This window comes from Schistocerca americana, chromosome 4, assembly GCF_021461395.2.
Source record: "Schistocerca americana isolate TAMUIC-IGC-003095 chromosome 4, iqSchAmer2.1, whole genome shotgun sequence".
In the NCBI taxonomy this organism is placed as follows: domain Eukaryota; kingdom Metazoa; phylum Arthropoda; class Insecta; order Orthoptera; family Acrididae; genus Schistocerca; species Schistocerca americana.
Genome location: NC_060122.1, coordinates 746,333,504 through 746,352,150, shown reverse-complemented (window position 1 = coordinate 746,352,150; position 18,647 = coordinate 746,333,504). Strand labels below are relative to the sequence as shown.

At 42.3% G+C, this 18,647-nt stretch overlaps 1 protein-coding gene across 1 annotated transcript in view; it reads right to left on the bottom strand.

Annotated features, from left to right (window-relative positions):
* Nucleotides 1-4,397: 4,397 nt before the first annotated feature.
* The window catches only part of LOC124613770 (hemicentin-2-like), a 653,652-nt gene continuing 639,402 nt past the window's right edge, over nt 4,398-18,647 (bottom strand). Inside the window, exons 12-13 of the mRNA XM_047142487.1 lie at nt 6,418-6,780; nt 4,398-4,438 (exon numbers count right to left, since the gene is read on the bottom strand). Of these exons, the coding sequence (XP_046998443.1) occupies nt 4,398-4,438; nt 6,418-6,780 (404 nt within the window). The remainder of the gene's footprint in view (nt 4,439-6,417; nt 6,781-18,647) is intronic.

Below are 18,647 nucleotides of genomic sequence, written 5' to 3'. Positions count from 1 at the left end.
TAGAGAAAGCTTTTGACAATGTTGACTGGAATACTCTCTTTCACATTCTAAAGGTGGCAGGGGTAAAATACAGGGAGCGAAAGACTATTTACAATATGTACAGAAACCAGATGGCAGTTATAAGAGTCGAGGGGCATGAAAGGGAAGCAGTGGTTGGGAAAGGAGTGAGACAGGGTTGTAGCCTCTCCCCGATGTTATTCAATCTGTATATTGAGCAAGCAGTAAAGGAAAGAGAAGAAAAATTCGGAGTAGGTATTAAAATTCATGGAGAAGAAGTAAAAACTTTGAGGTTCGCCGATGACATTGTAATTCTGTCAGAGACAGCAAAGGACTTGGAAGAGCAGCTGAACGGAATGGACAGTGTCTTGAAAGGATGATATAAGATGAACATCAACAAAAGCAAAACGAGGATAATGGAATGTAGTCAAATTAAATCGGGTGATGCTGAGGGAATTAGATTAGGAAATGAGACACTTAAAGTAGTAAAGGAGTTTTGCTATTTAGGGAGTAAAATAACTGATGATGGTCGAAGTAGAGAGGATATAAAATGTAGACTGGCAATGGCAAGGAAATCGTTTCTGAAGAAGAGAAATTCGTTAACATCGAGTATAGATTTAAGTGTCAGGAAGTCGTTTCTGATAGTATTTGTATGGAGTGTAGCCATGTATGGAAGTGAAACAAGGACGATAACTAGTATGGACAAGAAGAGAATAGAAGCTTTCGAAATGTGGTGCTACAGAAGAATGCTGAAGATAAGGTGGGTAGATCACATACCTAATGAGGAGGTATTGAATAGGATTGGGGAGAAGAGAAGTTTGTGGCACAACTTGACTAGAAGAAGGGATCGGTTGGTAGGACATGTTTTGAGGCATCAAGGCATCACAAATTTAGCATTGGAGGGCAGTGTGGAGGGTAAAAATCGTAGAGGGAGACCAAGAGATGAATACACTAAGCAGATTCACAATTATGTAGGTTGCAGTAGGTACTGGGAGATGAAGAAGCTTGCACAGGATAGAGCAGCATGGAGAGCTGCATCAAACCAGTCTCAGGACTGAAGACCACTACAACAACAATATCGCTTCTAAGAACTGACAGGAAAAAGCTTATGAATGTGGCATTAAGGGCGTCGTTGAAACCACATCTTCCCTTGCGAGGTTAATTCCGACGCATTTCAAAATTGAAAAGGGCAGTTCTCACCTTGACGAGAGTGGGACAGCGTTCTAAGCAACCTTTGACACTGCTGGCAGTCCCCTGACGATTGAGCCCTTCGCTAAGGACATCATGGACCTGCATCTCCACTGAAAGTGATAGCACCTTTTTTGAGTGTAACACCACAGCCATTTTTTCTCTAGTGTGTAGTGTGGAACCACTAGCGACCGTTCGAAACCACTCGACAAAATCTGAACGCGATCTGAAGCACCGCAAGGCGTTTATGCGTTTACAGTCCCAATGTTTCGTGGTGAGGTTGCGACATTGACATAAATGTGGATAAAAGGCAGAGGACCCTTCTAAGACACCCCAGCTCGGCAACACCCTCGAAGATACCCGCCCACCTTTCTTGGACACTTTAAATGTGTTCCTGGTTCCTAGGCGCTGGTCTGACAGATGGCCATTACGACTGCGGCCTGCTGGGTGGCGCTACGTGTATGAACTAGAGCCTGCTGGCCGTACGCGAAATGTAAATGGTGTCGATAGGGATACCTGTCAAACTGGAACCATAGAGCCAGCGACTGGCTGTCTCTGTACAGGAACAACACGTGAAACGTCCACAGTCGCACTGGGCAAAAGTGAAGCGAAATTTGTCTCCAAGGGACACCATTAACCCACGTGACATCTCACATAAACATCTGAGCTCTGGCCTTCTTTTTTCACAATTACAAAAAAAGGTTGAAGGCACACCTTCGAGCAAGATTTCCAACAACAGCATCGCAAAAAATAACAATTTGAAATTAAACTGAAAAAGTTTCTCTTTGATAACTCCTTCCATTCTGTAGAAGAATTCTTACCATTGTAGAGTGTAGAAGGTGATGGAAAGGATGTACTTACTCAAATCGGTATATAAAAAAGAAAACCATATGTAAATGCTCTTCAGCATGTAGCCATACTTACAAACGTAAAATGACTCTTTCCACATCATTACGATTTACCGTGCAAATGGTCCGCGCAACAAAAACTAAGTAACTAACAACGGGGTACAATAGTGGGTTTTCTGAAACGTGACCGCTTAATTGTGTTGGGCAGTGCAGGTCAGTTACACAATATATATTACAGTTAACTTAGTATATGCGAGTACAACACACAATACGTTAACATTATTTCAGTGACTTAGTATACTGAAGCACTGAGGTGTTTAAGGAAAAAAATATACGCAAAGTACCTATTTCACTACGAAGTACAGTTTAAAATGAAAACAGATCTTGCTGTAGGAAAGAGTAAATAAAGAAATCACGGGAATAGACTGAAGACTTTTCTTCCATAAAATCAGCAGCCAACCTTGATCATGGGGGTTGCAATGAAGTGGTTAATTAGACTGACATTAAACTTTCAGTATGCGCAGTTTGTTAACTGTACAGGAAGATTGTAAAGAGTCTTTACAAATTCACTTACATATACAATTCTTTTGAGATGGATTGCACATGAGCCTCAGGTCCCTTATTGTTGAATAATACCGCAATTTTTATTCAACTGTTGTGATAATAGCGAATGCCGCTGCAGGGAACGGCACAAAATTAAAATTCATGTTATTGAAATGCAGTCCTATGGCAGCAGCCTCACTCACTTATTGTTGTAGTACCGAATTCCGACACTAGGAAAGACAAAGTTGAAGCTATAAACGGTAGACTGCACGAAAGTGTACGATGCGTGTATTGGATGGAGTAAACGAAGTCAGCAACTAGGGTTCAACGTAAATTTCGTACCAAGTACTATAACGAACCTCCTAGTAGGCCTACAATTTACACCTTGCATCAGAATTTCGTTCAAACAGGTTGTAGCAATCGTCACAGTAAATCTTCAGATCGTCCATGACTTTCTGAGGATGTCGTCGAGCGAGTGGGACGGAGGTGTTTTGTTGGTAGTCCCTGGAAATCAACGGATCGTGCGTCGTGACAGCTTGGAGTTTTGTATACTATCTAGAGAGCGTTACGAAAACATTATACGGAAATCCATTCGGACTGGTGTTGTTAGATTGCACCGGAAGCCATACAGACTGACATTGTTAGACGATCCCAAAGACGCAAATAAGGAGACACATAAGGCATTATCTGTGGATATGTTACACTGGACTGAGGAAATTCACATTATTTTCAGCGACATGGTTTTATGAGTGGCAAGGTCAACAACTACCACTGCAGGATTCGGAGCAGTGAAAAGGCAAACCAGTACTTTGCACGTTCGTGATGGTCCTACAGCGATTTTTTTTTAGCAAAACTAAATTTTACGGATCATTGTTTTTTCATAAGAAAACCATAAACGGTTTTATGTACGTGAATATGGTCGAAAGCGTTCTGTTCCCACATATACGTGGCGTTGATCAAGATGAACACATTACTTCCAGCAAGATGGAGCATCGCCTCACTAGATCAGGGAACTGCGAGACGCTCTCGGTAATGGCTTTAGACGTCGTTGGACTGGTCGAGGGAGCCGATTGCATGGTCGCCCAGTTCCCCAGACTTGACTACCCTCGATACTTTTCTTTGAGGTTTCGTTAAAGACCGGAAGCGTTTCTTATCATTACCTATGGATCTCCAAGTGCTAAGAGGTCAAATTATTGCCGCACCTGCAGAAATGACAAGAGATATGAGGGGATGAGTTGCAATATGTGCCATGTGTCCACCTTAAAATTTAACGAAAAATGAGAAAAACATTTAAGTTGTACACCATTATTCCTACAAAGTTGAATTTGGCGATCCCATTACCATTATTGATCTCTATAGGTATCTAGAAAAATTCTAAGATCTGAAAGCATTGTTGCCGTGAATTTTGTGTGTTTCATTTGAACGTTATCAGTTTTGAAACTGAAATTGAAGGGAACAGTGAAAACATGTGTTGTTGCCTTCTTAGAGCAAGTACACCTTCCAAAGTTAATAATACAATACGTTTGAATTAACAATGTGGAAAAGTCGTTAGCCAAGTTTAGGCGTTAATCTAATGGTTCGTTTTTTAATACACAACCAATGTTATCGTTTCGTTCTCTTCTGCAGATTTTGTTCATACATTTCTTAGTCGAAATGGTTCAAATGGCTCTAAGCACTTTGGGACTTAACATCTGAGGTCATCAGTCCTCTAGACTTAGAACTACTTAAACCTAACTAAGCTAAGGACAACACACACATCCATGCCCGAGGCAGGATTCGAACCTGCGACCGTAGCAGCAGCGCGGTTCCGGTCTGCAGCGCCTAGAACCGCTCGTCCACGGCGGCTGGCTCTTCATCCACGTCTGCATTCATAATATGAATGACTTCACAATATGAATCACTTTCCTGTTTTGGATCACACATTTATAGGACTGTAGAAGAGTATCATTTGCCCTCTGTGCACCAAAATGCTTCACCAACTGTTCTTGAACGATAATTACCTTTGCCTCCGTAATAGAAATGCCAGTTGTCAATGGGTTCGGGTGCATAGAAGACCATGCTTTGCAGTTCTTTATGATGTGGTTGTCGAGGTTCATTCCTCGCTTCGCTGGGCTACGTTGTACTGCGATCCCTGCGCTGTCCATCTTGGCTGTCAGCATACTCACAACTATATCTCGCAGCGCGGAGTGGCCGTGCGGTTTGAGGCGCCATGTCACAGATTGCGCGGAAGCTCCTGACGGAGGTTCGAGTCCTCCCGCGGGCATGGGTGAGCGAGTTGTTCTTAGCATAGGTTAGTTTAAGTAGTGTGTAAGTCTAGGGACCGATGAACTCAGCAGTTCGGTCCCTAAAGAATTGACACACGTTTGAAGATTTGAACTACAGCTCTGAAAAGACTGACGGATGCTCGGTCTAACACCCTAAAAACAAGTCGGCTAGAATGGAATGACGTGGGGCGAAGCGTTATGATTGGTGCATTCTCGTCGGAAGTTTTGAAACGGATGAAGAAATAGTTCTGTTCACGTTGCAGGATTAGAAACGGACCTTAATGTTCAACGCAAGTGGTTGACTTACTGAAAATTACTTACCAGCACATGGTAGAGTACGATATTGGTAACCGGACGGCATAGTTCAGTATGATCGAAATTGTTTCGTAGCAGGCTTCGAAACTCAGGCTGCTGATATGCTGAATGAAGTGCGGGAAAAAATTGGATTCAGATGGGACGTTTGCTTTATGACCAATGGCAGTCACTCAGGCAAGGTGAAAATTAAAGTGGGAGTAACAGCGAAAGTTAATGCAAGGGATGAAACTTAAAGTATTTTGCTGCAAGATGACACCTTGAAAGTTGGACGTTAATATTTCTTTGGAAAGTTGGCCACTGATTCTGCCGTGGTGCGCATACACGAACTCAGAGTATTATTACCGCGAGAAGTAGCGAGCCAACAGTTGTTGAATCGGAAGTAGTCGGACGCTGACGTGATCGTGCTAGTAGCGCCGGAGGAGAGTATTAATTGATGATTTTTGGTAATCTACGTTTTTGCTGCACGTATTTGTTGCTCACTTCCGCACTGGAGGGATTTTGTGCGATTTGTGTGTGCATACATTGAGAGTAATATTCGTATCTTTATTGTCGCCAGAGACGTCATTATTGATTATAGACAATGCGGGATAATAAAGGTTGTTGCTAATCGCACTGTCGAAGAAATGTAAAGGTCTTTGTAAAGTTTGTCGGGGTTTAAATCATCTATTTTCTAAATATACTAAATTAAAGTTTTTACCGGTTTCTTTCTTCTTGACCTACCCCCCCCCCCCCCCCCCCCAATCCTGATAATCAAATATCTATATAAAAGTATAGCAGTAGTTGTTTCAGTAGTTGTGAGCACGCACTCTGCATGGGTCACAGTATTGCTTTTAAATTATTTTAGCATGTTGCTGATCACACGGTTGCAGCGGCAAGACAAGGTACGTAGTCTATAGCGTACAGGAACGTTGTGGTACAGTTCTAAGGAGACCTTACAGAATATCTTAAAACTCGCTGTCAGGTACTAGAGAAATTTTTTATATGATTTTTCCGGGATGGTACTTCATTTCTGTTTTTTTCTGAATGAGTATACTCTTTTTGTCAGAGAGTCTTTCAGCAGAGTAAACAATAATTATAAATTTTGACATTAACACATACAACTCTCAAAATCTGCTACCTATATAAACCTTCTCAATAAAATTTCTGATGTAAGTAAATTTGCAAAGACCTATCAGCATCACTGTGCGTATTGTTTTCAGTGAAGAAGTCGTGGATTTCAGCGAGTGGAAGGGGGTAAGTCGGGAGAGCGGTTCCGGAGTTACCCTTCTGTGACTGCGGTATGACGTCCGGGTTCTTCTCGTCGCTGTCGGCGCTGTCGACGGTGGCGAGCGTGCCCTTGCTGGAAGGGCTCCCGCAGCCCTTGTAAGGGCCGGAGGCGGTGCCGGCGGAGGCGGCGGGCGCGACGGGGCTGGCGGCCTTGCTGCCGCCCCCCAGTCCCAGGCCGAGGCCCAGGCCCAGGTCGGCGTCGCGCTTGCGGCGCGGCGCGTGCGGCCGGGGGCGGCGCTGCGAGCAGTAGAGGCGCATCAGCAGCGCGATGCCGCCCCCGAGCACCAGCATGGCGGCCAGCACGCCCACCACCAGGCCCAGCGCCGGCGTCAGCACGCTGGCCGGCGCGCGCGGGCGCTCTGCGGGCACCACCCACACACTCTGGTCAAGCCTTCACAGGAGCACTGGCAGCACACTACGAAGGCTACACAACTGTAAAATCCAGCACTGACGTTACATTTCACAAGGACGGATAGACTCTATATGAACACCTGTGCAATCTGTGGGTCGTTCGAAATAGTGAGATATAAGAGAGATATAGGGAAAGATGGGTTAGTAAGCCATATACGGGACCCGAAGCGTAATGATCATCTGCTTAATACCGCGTGTATCTGGTTTTGGAACTCAGCACAACAACTATTCAGCGTTTCATGGAGTCGACAGATGGCTGGAAGATTTCCAGAAGAGTGTGTCACAATCTGCCCTATGTTATAGCCTCGTATGTCAGTGGATTTCGACATTTACGGCCTCATCTTCCCTTCAATCATTCCTATTCGTTTCGGATCCGCTTACATACTTTCTTTAAGGCCAGATGTAAGGCAAAATTACGAAAAAAATTCGAAATTTTTTGGTGACGTAATTTATTAGATTGGTTCTTTAAGAATAACATAGCAAACCATACAATGAATACTTTCACGACCGGATGTGTCAGCTGCCGAGAATTCTTACCGGTTGTATGGTCGTGGTCCATGGAACTCTTCTATCCCTGACGTTTCGTCCAAAGCTACGCTGGACATCTTCGGAGGTGCTCCTGGTTGTGCTGAGTCTTGCCGACTGACGAGTCGGACGCCGAAGAACGGCGTAAATACCGTGGAAAGTGGGCGTGGTCTGGATTTCATGTGATAGCAGAGATAAACCTTGTCAAGGATAAAATATAACTATCGATCATAGTACGTCAAAGATAAAAACTACTCATTGATTCTGTAGCGTCAATGTCCATATATTGCTGAGTTTCATGGCTTCTTCTTTTCTGTTAAAATTATCCCCATGTTTATGTATTTCGATGACTTCTCTACATAGCCGTGGATAATAATCCGTCATAGTACATAAAACTTCAGTTTCCGAAGATTTCACTATGTGACCACCCGACTGAAGAACATGTTATACCACCGCTGACTTGTCTGTTTTCCCTAGTCGGCAGAGACTTCTACGTTCCTTCAACCGTGTGAATACTTCTCTTTGTAGTTCCAATGTAGACCCTACCACATGTACACGGAATCTTGTATACACCACTTGTAGACAGACGGGAACGTTCATCCTTAACGGAACGAAGTGCTTGGCCTATTTTCTTAGTTGGTCTGAAAATCGTTCGAACGTTATGTTTCCTTAAAATATTGCCGATTTTATCCGTTACTTTTTTGATAAAGGGTAGAGAAACGGTATTCTTCCATCGCTGAGTCCTATCGTTGTCCTTAGGCCTCGTGTTATTCGGTCGCAAAACTCTATTTATTTCATTACTAGAGTACCCATTTTTCTCAAAAGCCTGCTTTAGATGTTTTATGAACATGGGGATAACTTTAACAGAAAAGAGGAAGCCATGAAACTCAGCGATACACAGACAGTGGCGCTACAGAGTAGATGAGAACTTTTTATCTTCGATGTACTATGATCGATAGTTACTTCTTATCCTCGACAAGGTTTATCTCTGCTATCAAGTGAAATCCAGACCACGCCCACTTTCCACGACATTTAGGCCGTTCTTCGACGTCCGACTAGTCAGTTGGCAAGACTCAGCACAACCAGGAGCACCACCCAAGATGTCCAAGGTAGCTTTGGACGAAACGTCAGGGATAGAAGAGTTCCATAGTGCACGGCCATACATCCCGGAAGAATTCTCGGCATCTGTAACATCGCAAAGCCTCATAATCGAATTCTGGCTCGACATATGTTTAAAAAAGTTTGCTTGTGTGTTTTTCTATGCTGTGCTCCACACCTTCTCAACGCTAGAAAGTATTTTTGCGTCAATTTTTCGTTCACACAATGACAACAAGCTGCAGATGAGATTAGAAGGCTGTCAGAAATATTTTCTTTGATAGTTCCTTTGTTTACAACGTGTGTTTTTTTAATAGCACGTGCTAAAACTTATTTCAGTTTTAGTTCTGCATATATCAACAATCTGCTCGAAACGGGTCGTAATAGCGGAGAAGCTATCAGGGATAAGACACACAGTATGAAAAAAAACAGCAGCAAGCAGTGTGGGAAATATTCTTTCACAAACTTTTTACAGATGATAATCCTCAACAATACTCTTGTGATAAGTAGTAGTACAAATATATTCAAGCAGAAGGCAGCGGAAAGCAAAACACCTACAAAAATGGTTTGTCACATACTGTCTTAGGTGTTATAAAACCAACTTTCAGGTATCTAGCCAATCCTGAATTTCCGAAAAAATGTATACAAGGGAAAATACAGAATACAAATGAGAGCTATAATCACCTTATATGGATGCGTTGTCCGCCGTTGTTGTGAAGATAGCTGCATATGATGCCTGTCTAGAGTTCAACAGTGGAAATGTAGGTAGGATTAAGTGCCTGCAGAGGCTAGGCTTCCGTCCAGGTGCATTCACACTGAAGGTACTCAGAAGCTTCGATGAAGTGCCACTGGACAAAGCTCAGGCAGCAAAAGAAAAAAATGCAAAAATTGGCTAGACGAAGGAGGCACGGAAGAGATTATTCCACGAAGACGAGGAAGAGAATAAAGATTATGGATATCGAGAGAACTAGTCATTAGAGTTACAGAAATGTTGTCAAAAATTGAAATAAAAACTATAAATGCGAATTGCCATAAATTGACATTTTTAGCCGTAATAAACCTCTCCTCACGAGCTAACATAGTGTAATTTGGCGTAGTTGTTAAGAAGTACTTACTGAATAATCCTGTTCAGCACTTTTCCGTTATATTTTCTCTGACAGAAGTTCTCTTTCAGAATTTTAGGAAAACAGAGCAGTCCTGTGTAACACAAAACTGAAAATTAATTTAAAAGGTACTACGACCTTAAACAAAAATCTGTTCCACGCGTTTTATTGGCCTCTTACACAGATTTAAACTATGAAATCCTAGTTTTTTTCCCTGATTTGTTTACGAGAAAAAGCACACAATAGAAACAATAGTAATTTAAAAATTCAAATCCTTACAAAATGTATGTCAATGCGCATTTTCAAACAAAAATTGCACATACTATCAAGCATTACATCATACATAGTTGTCTCAAATTTTACTAGCCTAACTGTAACATTTTTGGAGATATATATGTTTAAGTACAAGAATGCATTTTGCCCTAGACCTGTTGTCAGTGTCTCGTGCTCTCACCGCCGTCAGGTGGAAGTCAGTTTTGCTGTCAGGACAATTCGTAAAGTTTCGGGTCATTAGTGTGTACAAGAACCAGGAGGGAACAACAACAAAGGAGGAACAATGGAGAACCGCTTGGATTAAAGTGCGCGTAAGGCAAGGAAGGTGCCTTGCACTCCTGTAGTCCTATTTGTACCTCGAAAAAGCAGTAAAGGACATAAAGGTTCAGGAGTGGAATTAAGATCCGTTTTGAAGGGATAAAAATTATGAGATCCGCTCATGACATCGCTGTTATCTCTGAAAATGGAAGAGGGTCCTGTTGAATGGAACTAACAGTACAATGACCTGAAAGTATAGGTTCAGACTAAAGCGTGTCTTTATTTGCAGTGCGTATGCTGTCAGATCTAGGTGCTACAAATGTAAATATACTAGCTTAATTTGCTTCTTTCAAAGTGTTATACAGGTACATGTGTTTTGGTGGATCAGTAACCAAGAGAAATTTTTCCGAGTCCAAAAGTATGCTATGAGATTTATTTGTGGTGTGAAGACAAGAATATTCTGCAGATACCTGTTCAAGTTACTAGGTATACAAATTACTGATTTGCAATAAATTTTTCCTTCGTGAAATTTGTCATAAATGGTATTGATTTCTCAAGCCATAACTCTGAACTATGTAATGGATACTAGAAATAAGAATAATTGTCAAGAAGAGTTAAAAGTAAATTATTTTGCACCAGGAGGATGTTCAGGGATATAAATTTTGAACAACGTGTCAGTAACGGTAAAAACTAAAACAGTTTAATAGGAGACTTGAGAATTTCTCACCGTCTCGTTGTATTCTATTTACGGATTCCTTAGCAGAACCGATTTGTGTACGGGGACTATTCGGAAAGTAAAATTCGGTCGGTCTTGAAATGGAAACCACAGTGAAAATAAAAATTGTTTTATTTACGCTAGTTAGGTATGCCTTCCAGCCACATCTCTACATAGTCAGCGCTCCGAGTTAGACATATGTCTTAGCGCTGCATTAGCTTCCCAATACCCTCGTCATAGAATGCAGAAGCTTGTGCTTTCCACCAGTTCTCTACGCTGACCTGCAGCTCGTCGTCTGGGCCAAAATGTCTCCGCAGCCAGAGTTGCACGTGAGCGGAGATGAAACTCTGAGGCAGCCACCTTTAGAGCGTATTGCGGGTTATCAAACGCCATCGAAAAAACTGCAGGATCATCTTCAGTGCCTCTGCAGAGTGCGGCTGAGAATCGTCATCAAGAAGGAATCGCATGACATAATTTTAAATAATCGCACCCGATCGGACATTCCTTTCGGAATAGCCCTCGTACATAATACAAAATTATGTGATTGCTACTTATACTTTGGGTTTTGTCCATCTTCAGTGCGACAAAAGATCACTGTAAATAATTATTGTAAACTTATTTTCCTTTTCATGAACCATACCCACAGTAGGTTAAGAATTATCGTATGCTCTAAAGTGTGGTGTACATTTACATGTTTTGTCGATCCCTCCCAAATGAAAATCTGTTTAAGGGTTACTGACCTATACACATCCAACGGAACCACTTTACCTAAGACTCTGTTCGAGGAACAGTATCATGTCTATTCTCTCTTGTAAGCACGTTTTAGTTATTCTTGTTATGGGATATTTTCTACTACATATTATGGATCAATGGAACAAGAACTGTATTTAATATTATCTAATGGAATCCAATCTAATTCAGAGGCTTAAGTAATTACGAGTAGAAGAAATAATATTAGAGTTAATCATCAAAGCTGGGGAGCACAAAGTACACGAAGGCATAAAATATTGATACCGTAGAATGGCAACAAAGCATGACAGACTAAGCAAGTGGTATGCAAGAAGGAGACTACCAAATGGCAAGAAGATCTCTCTAGCTAAGAGAAATTTGCTAGTACGAAACAGAGGACTTAATTTGACGAACAGAATTCTGAGAATATACGCCTGTAACAAGACATTGTATGGAAGTAAATCATAGAATATTAAGAAGCTGGAAAAGAAAAGAAGCGTTTGAGGTGTGGTACTATAAACTCTCTCAACTCTGACATATTAATTCGCACAACATAAAATGCAAGTGTGCATTCATCGACATCGCTATTTCCCGTAGCACTACGACTGTGGACACACGTTTGCAGCCCACGGCTATGGAAGCATATAAGGCAGGGGACCACTGTTTCTTTTACTTATTTCCGTTCATATTCGAGAAGACAGATTTATAGCGTGTTTCCTTATCTGTATTGTCTTTCTTTGTATTTCTTTACTCAATATCCAGCGGCTTCCCGTCTGTTGACACCAAGAACAGCCATTTGCAAATGGATTCTTGTTTTGGCTGGGATATCCTCTACCGGCCTTAAGGCCGCATACCAATTGACGTGGCCTAGCCCTCACGCAAGCAGCAGGAAAGTAACCTTTGTTACCTCTTGTAATGTCTAGGATTTCTTGCCATTTTTCACACACTTAGTTATAACATTCATGTCATTTGTATTGCTTGCGCATCTGGCGTTAAATGGTGAGAACCGTAGTACTCGCATGGCCCACAGAGGGCTGCCCTAGTTTGCATCGTCTGTGTGGTTGGCGTGGCGGAAGCACAGCATTGCTCAATATGTTCCCGCCCTCTGGATGTTTATGTGGGATACATAGAACGACTAGCAGAGACCACTGTAGAATAAATCAGCGGATCTACTTCCGAAACCAGAGTCCGGTAAACTTATCTACGGAGGAAGGGGCGTGTCATGAATCCCAGACACGTCCCTCCTTGCATTCGGGTCTTCATAAACATTACCATCAAAGAGAAGGACTCGAAAATGCTACTTCAGGTGTACTTCTTCTTCTTTAGTGTATCTGTCTTATGAGAGATTTCAGCTGGCGGCTGTCCACTGAGTCGTGATATAAGTGTCTTCGTATTTATAAGTTCGTCCCCCTCAAATTCTCATCCTTCCACTTTTCCCTCTAGAATTCTATGTTTCAGGTATTTTCTATGCAGTATATATCTCACACAATATTTTTTTCTCTCAGTGATCACTTCCCAACATCTTGCTCTTCCACTGTTTTCCTCTTCATTCTTAAGTCTGTCAGTCCACTTCAGTCTGTCCACTTCACCTTTGTTATCCGTAGCCACATTTGAAAATTTTTTTAATTATTTTTCTGCTTGCTTTTTAACTGTCCACGAACCACTGATGTGTAACACAAAACTCTTAACATAAGATTTAGCAAACCTTTTCCTCAGATGCATTGGAATTCTTGTAGACGTTTGTAGCTGCTTCACCCCTTCAAATGCTCCCTCTCCACATATATCTGTGTCATGAAACTTCCCACTTACTGAAAGGTTTTTTTTTTTTTTGCTGCCTTTTTCGGACTAAGAATATGTGAAGTGAAGCTTCCTCCTTGCTTATTCTCAAACTGGACTCACATTCGGGAGGACGACGGTTCAATCCCGCGTCCGGCCATCCTGATTTAGGTTTTCCGTGATATCCCTAAATCACTCCAGGCAAATACTGGGATGGTTCCTTTGAAAGGGCACGGCCGACTTCCTTCCCCTTCCTTCCCTAATCCGATGAGACCGATTACCTCGCTGCTTGGTCTCTTCCCCCCAAAACAATCCAATCCTTGCTTATTCTCTTCACTTTTTTCTCTTCTACATTTATCTTCACTCATCTACGTCTACGTCTACATCTACATAGATACTCCGCAATCCACCGTACGGCACGTGGCTGAGGGTACCCTTGTTCCATTGCAAATAGAGCTGAGAAAAATGACCTTCTACATGCTTCCATGTTTCTAATATCTCGTATCTTATCATCGTGGTTCTTACGCGCAATGTATATTGGAGGCAGTAGGATCGTTCTGCAATCAGCTTCAAACGGCGGTTCTCTAAATTTTCTTAATGGTGTTCCTCGAAAAGAATGACGGCTTCCCTCCAGAGATTCCTAGTTCCCAAAGCAGATCCGTAACACTTGCGTGTTGTTCGAACCTGCCAGTAACAAATTTAGCGGCCAGCGTCTGAATTGTTTCGAAGTTTTCCTTTAATCCGACCTGGAAGGATCCCAAATACTCGAGCAGTTCTCAAGTATAGGTCACATTAGCGTCCTATGCGCGGTCTCCTTTATAGGTGAAACCACACTTTCCTAGTGTTCTCCCAACAAGGCGAAGTCGACCACTCGCCTTCCCTACCGCAATCCGCACATGCTCGTTTCATGTCACATAGGTTTGCAACATTACGCCCAGCTGTTTAAACGACGAGAATGTGTGAAGCAAGACACTACTAATTCTGTATCCAAACATTGATCTTCCTACTCATCCGCATAAACTTGCGTTCTTCTACGTTTAGAGCTAACTGCTTTTCATCACACCAACTAGAATTTGGTCTAACAAGTAAGTCGTATCCTCCAACAGACACCCAACTTCGACACCTGTCCTTTCTCCACTGCAGCATAGGCCAATAACCGCAGATTGCTGCCCACCCTGTCCACCAAATCACTTTCGAATATAAATAATAATAGTAGTTCTTTCACACTTCCATGGGGCACTCCTGACGGTACCCTTGTTCTCATTCCTTGCTCCTTCAGCAATAGTCTTCCACATATTATGTACCTTCTTTTCGGATTTCGCCAGCAGTGCTCGATCATCCTCATACTTAATAGACTTTCTCTTTTCTTCTCCAATCACAATGCTTCTTGCTTTGTCTACCGTCTTACCTATCAGTTCTTCTCAGTATACAGGGTGATTCAAAAAGAATACCGCAAATTTAGGAATTTAAAACTCTGCAACGACAAAAGGCAGAGTTAAGCACTATCTGTCGGCGAATTAAGGGAGCTATAAAGTTTCATTTAGTTGTACATTTGTTCGCTTGAGGCGCTGTTGACTAGGCGTCAGCGTCAGTTGATGCTAAGATGGCGACCGCTCAACGGAAAGCTTTTTGTGTTATTGAGTACGGCAGAAGTGAATCGACGACAGTTGTTCAGCGTGCATTTCGAACGAAGTATGGTGTTAAACCTCCTGATAGGTGGTGTATTAAACGTTGGTATAAACAGTTTACAGAGAATGGGTGTTTGTGCAAAGGGAAAAGTTCTGGACGGCCGAGAACGAGTGATGAAAATGTAGCACGGATCCAGCAAGCATTTGTTCGCAGCCCAGGAAAATCGACTCGCAGAGCTAGCAGAGAGCTGCAAATTCCACAATCAACTGTATGGAGAGTCCTACGAAAAAGGTTAGTTATGAAATCTTATCGTCTGAAATAGGTTCAAGCACTGTCTGCAGCTGATAAGAATCGATTTCTGTGATTTTATCCTTGCTCAAATGGAAACAGATGAATCTTTCGTTTCAAAGATTGTGTTTAGTGATGAAGCAACTTTCCACACTAACGGGAAAGTCAACCGTCACAATGTCTGTATATGGGGCACTGAGAATCCCCGGGAAACAACTCAGTATGAACGTGACTCGCCTAAGGTGAACGTTTTCTGTGCCATTTCAGCCAATAAAGTTTTTGGTCCCTTTTTCTTCGAAGGTGCTAGTGTAACTGGACTACAGTATCTGGAGATGTTAGAGAATTGGCTGTTCCCTCAGCTCGAACAAGAAGCACAACAATTTATATTTCAGCAGCATGGAGCGCCACCACATTGGCACTTATCTGTCCGTAACTACCTGAACGTCAACTACCCGAGGCGATGGATCGGCCGCCAGGCAGCCCGTGACAGAGCACTTCATCACTGGCCTCCAAGAAGCCCTGATCTGACCCCCTCCGATTTTTTCTTATGGGGGTATGTTAAGGATATGGTGTTTCAGCCACCTTTCCCAGCCACCATTGATGATTTGAAACGAGATATAACAGCAGCAATCCAAACTGTTACGCCTGATATGCTACAGAGTGTGTGGAACGAGTTGGAGTATCGGGTTGATATTGCTCGTGAGTCTGGAGTGGGCCATATTGAACATCTCTGAACTTGTTTTTGAGTGAAAAAAAACCTTTTTAAATACTCTTTGTAATGATGTATAACAGAAGGTTATATTATGTTTCTTTCATTAAATACACATTTTTAAAGTTGTGGTATTCTTTTTGAATCACCCTGTATAATGAACAGCTTCTGTGTCATTGAGCATGCTTGCCGTACACCCCCACGCATGCTCAAATGGCTCTGAGCACTATGGGACTTAACATCTATGATCCTCAGTCCCCGAGAACTTAGAACTACTTAAACCTAACTAACCTAAGGGCATCACACAACACCCAGTCATCACGAGGCAGAGAAAATCCCTGACCCCGCCGGGAATCGAAACCGACGCATGCTCATCTCCTCTGTGTCCTCATTCCCTACTCTGTCAAGCTTTGTTTTGAGTACACCTCCTTTATTAACCTTCTATTTAACTAGTCTATACCAACATCTTTTAAAATTTTCTGACGTATTCTTCACTTGACTCTACCGAAAACCTTTCTTCTAGTCGATAAAACAAATTTATAGATCCTTGTTCTATAATGGTTTCTTTTGTCGTCCTGAGACAACCGATAGCATCTCTTGTTTCTCTACCCTTTCTGAGCCCAAACTGGTATTCCCCAATAGTTTCCTTGAATTTCTGATCAATTCTCCTCCCCCATAGCATCCCTATCAGATTTTCTGGTAAGATGGCCCAGGGGAAGCCCGTCAAAAACTGAACACAGATCAAGCATAAAAACAGGAAGAAGGTGTACTGAACTGTGAAAAAAAAGCAAAATAGAAACAGTAATCGGTCCAAGCTTAACAAGTGCAACATTGAGTGAAAAGAGAAGCCCGGCGTCGTGGTTAAGTGATCATGGTGTTGGAATGCAAAGCGAGCGAGCCCTGTTCAAAGTTCCCTCGTATTATTTTACTTTATTTCCCTTTCTTTAAATTTTATTTCGCTGTTCGCTGGATTCAGATTCGTGTTTGTGTCGTGATGTAATGTCCTTTTGCAGCAGCGAGTTGTAAGGAAGGAACCTATAATATACAACTACTATATTAGTACCCGAAAGGAAGTAGCTTTCGGATGGGAATCCCAAACATTTGATGACTAGGCGACAAGTCAACCGAGTCCTCCACCGCAAAACTCGTCTGGTGTGTCGCACGCGGTATTAGTGACAGTACTTGTGTCATATGATAGGACGTAATTTGTACACCTGGTGAGCGAGTGAGATACGCCACTTTGCCCAGTTTCGGTGTTCGTACGAATGTGAATGTGACCACCCCCAACGAAATGATGAAAACATAATAGTTTTCACATAAACTGAACTTAATAGTTTGCCACATAATCTACAACAAATGATTACAGCAGTTTCAGAATCTGTGGAAACATATGCTTTTAAAGTTATCGAAGTTGCGTTCCGTTTTGGAAGTTTCGACATTTGAAGTCCTTTTTTGTACCATTTGCGTTTATTTGTTGTTTTCATTTCTGTGGGACGTCAGTGTGATGTATCGCCTGCTCTCGCTATTCATCACATTTGCTTGCGACGGTAACGTATTCTTAACACATGACTTATATTCTGTAACCAAGGTATAGTATGACAACCACCAAGACTACAGAAACAGAACGACCATTTCATTGACCGGACGGACAGTTCATAAAGTAGTGAAAATAAACGTATACAGAGTGGTCCATTGATCGTGATCGGGCCAAATAGCTGACGAAATAAGCGTCAAACGAAAAAACTACAAAGATCGAAACTTGTCTAGCTTGAAGGGGGAAACGAAATACCGCTATTGTTGGGCTGCTAGATGGCACTGCCATAGGTCAAACAGATATTAACTGCATTTTTAAAAATAGGAACCCCAATTTTTATTACACATTCATGTAGTACGTAAAGAAATATGAATGTTTTAGTTGGACCACTTTTTTCGCTCTGTAATAGATAGCGCTGTAATAGTCACAAACATATGGCTCACAATTTTAGACGAACCGTTGGTAACAGGTAGGATTTTAAATTAAAATACAGAACGTAGGTACGCTTGAACACTTTATTTCGGTTGTTACGATATGATACATGTACATTTGTGAACTTATCATTTCTGAGAACGCAAGCTGTTACAGCGTGATTACCTGTAAGTACCACATTAATGCAACAAATGCTCAAATTGATGTGCGTCAACCTCAGTGCATTTGGCAGTAAGTGTAACGACCTTCCTCTCAACAGCGAGTAGTTCGCCTTCCGTAATGTTCACACGTGCATTGACAGTGCGCTGACGCATGTTGTCAGGCGTTGTCGGTGGATCACGACAGCAAATATCCCTAAACTTACCCCACAGAAACAAATCCGGGGACGTCAGATCCGGTGAACGTGGGTGGTTCATGACAGGTGGCTGTCATGAAGTATGCTATTTGTGGTGCCACCGCCACACTTGCTAGGTGGTAGCTTAAATCGGCCGCGGTCCATTTAGTACATTGCATGTACCTCAAGATAGAGTCTCACATGTCTCATCAAGAACGATGTATACAACAAGGACGATTAAAAGTTAAGTATTAAAACAGCTACGTACTTTTCTTGTTACCACTTATTACGTATCCTGTTTCAGACCTCTATCTAGCCTAAGAGAGATTACGCGTGCCTTTCGGCTACTTCAGTGTGGCGTAGCTGTCTTGTTACGCCACTACACTATTCGATACCGCTTCAGCCGTACGCGAGC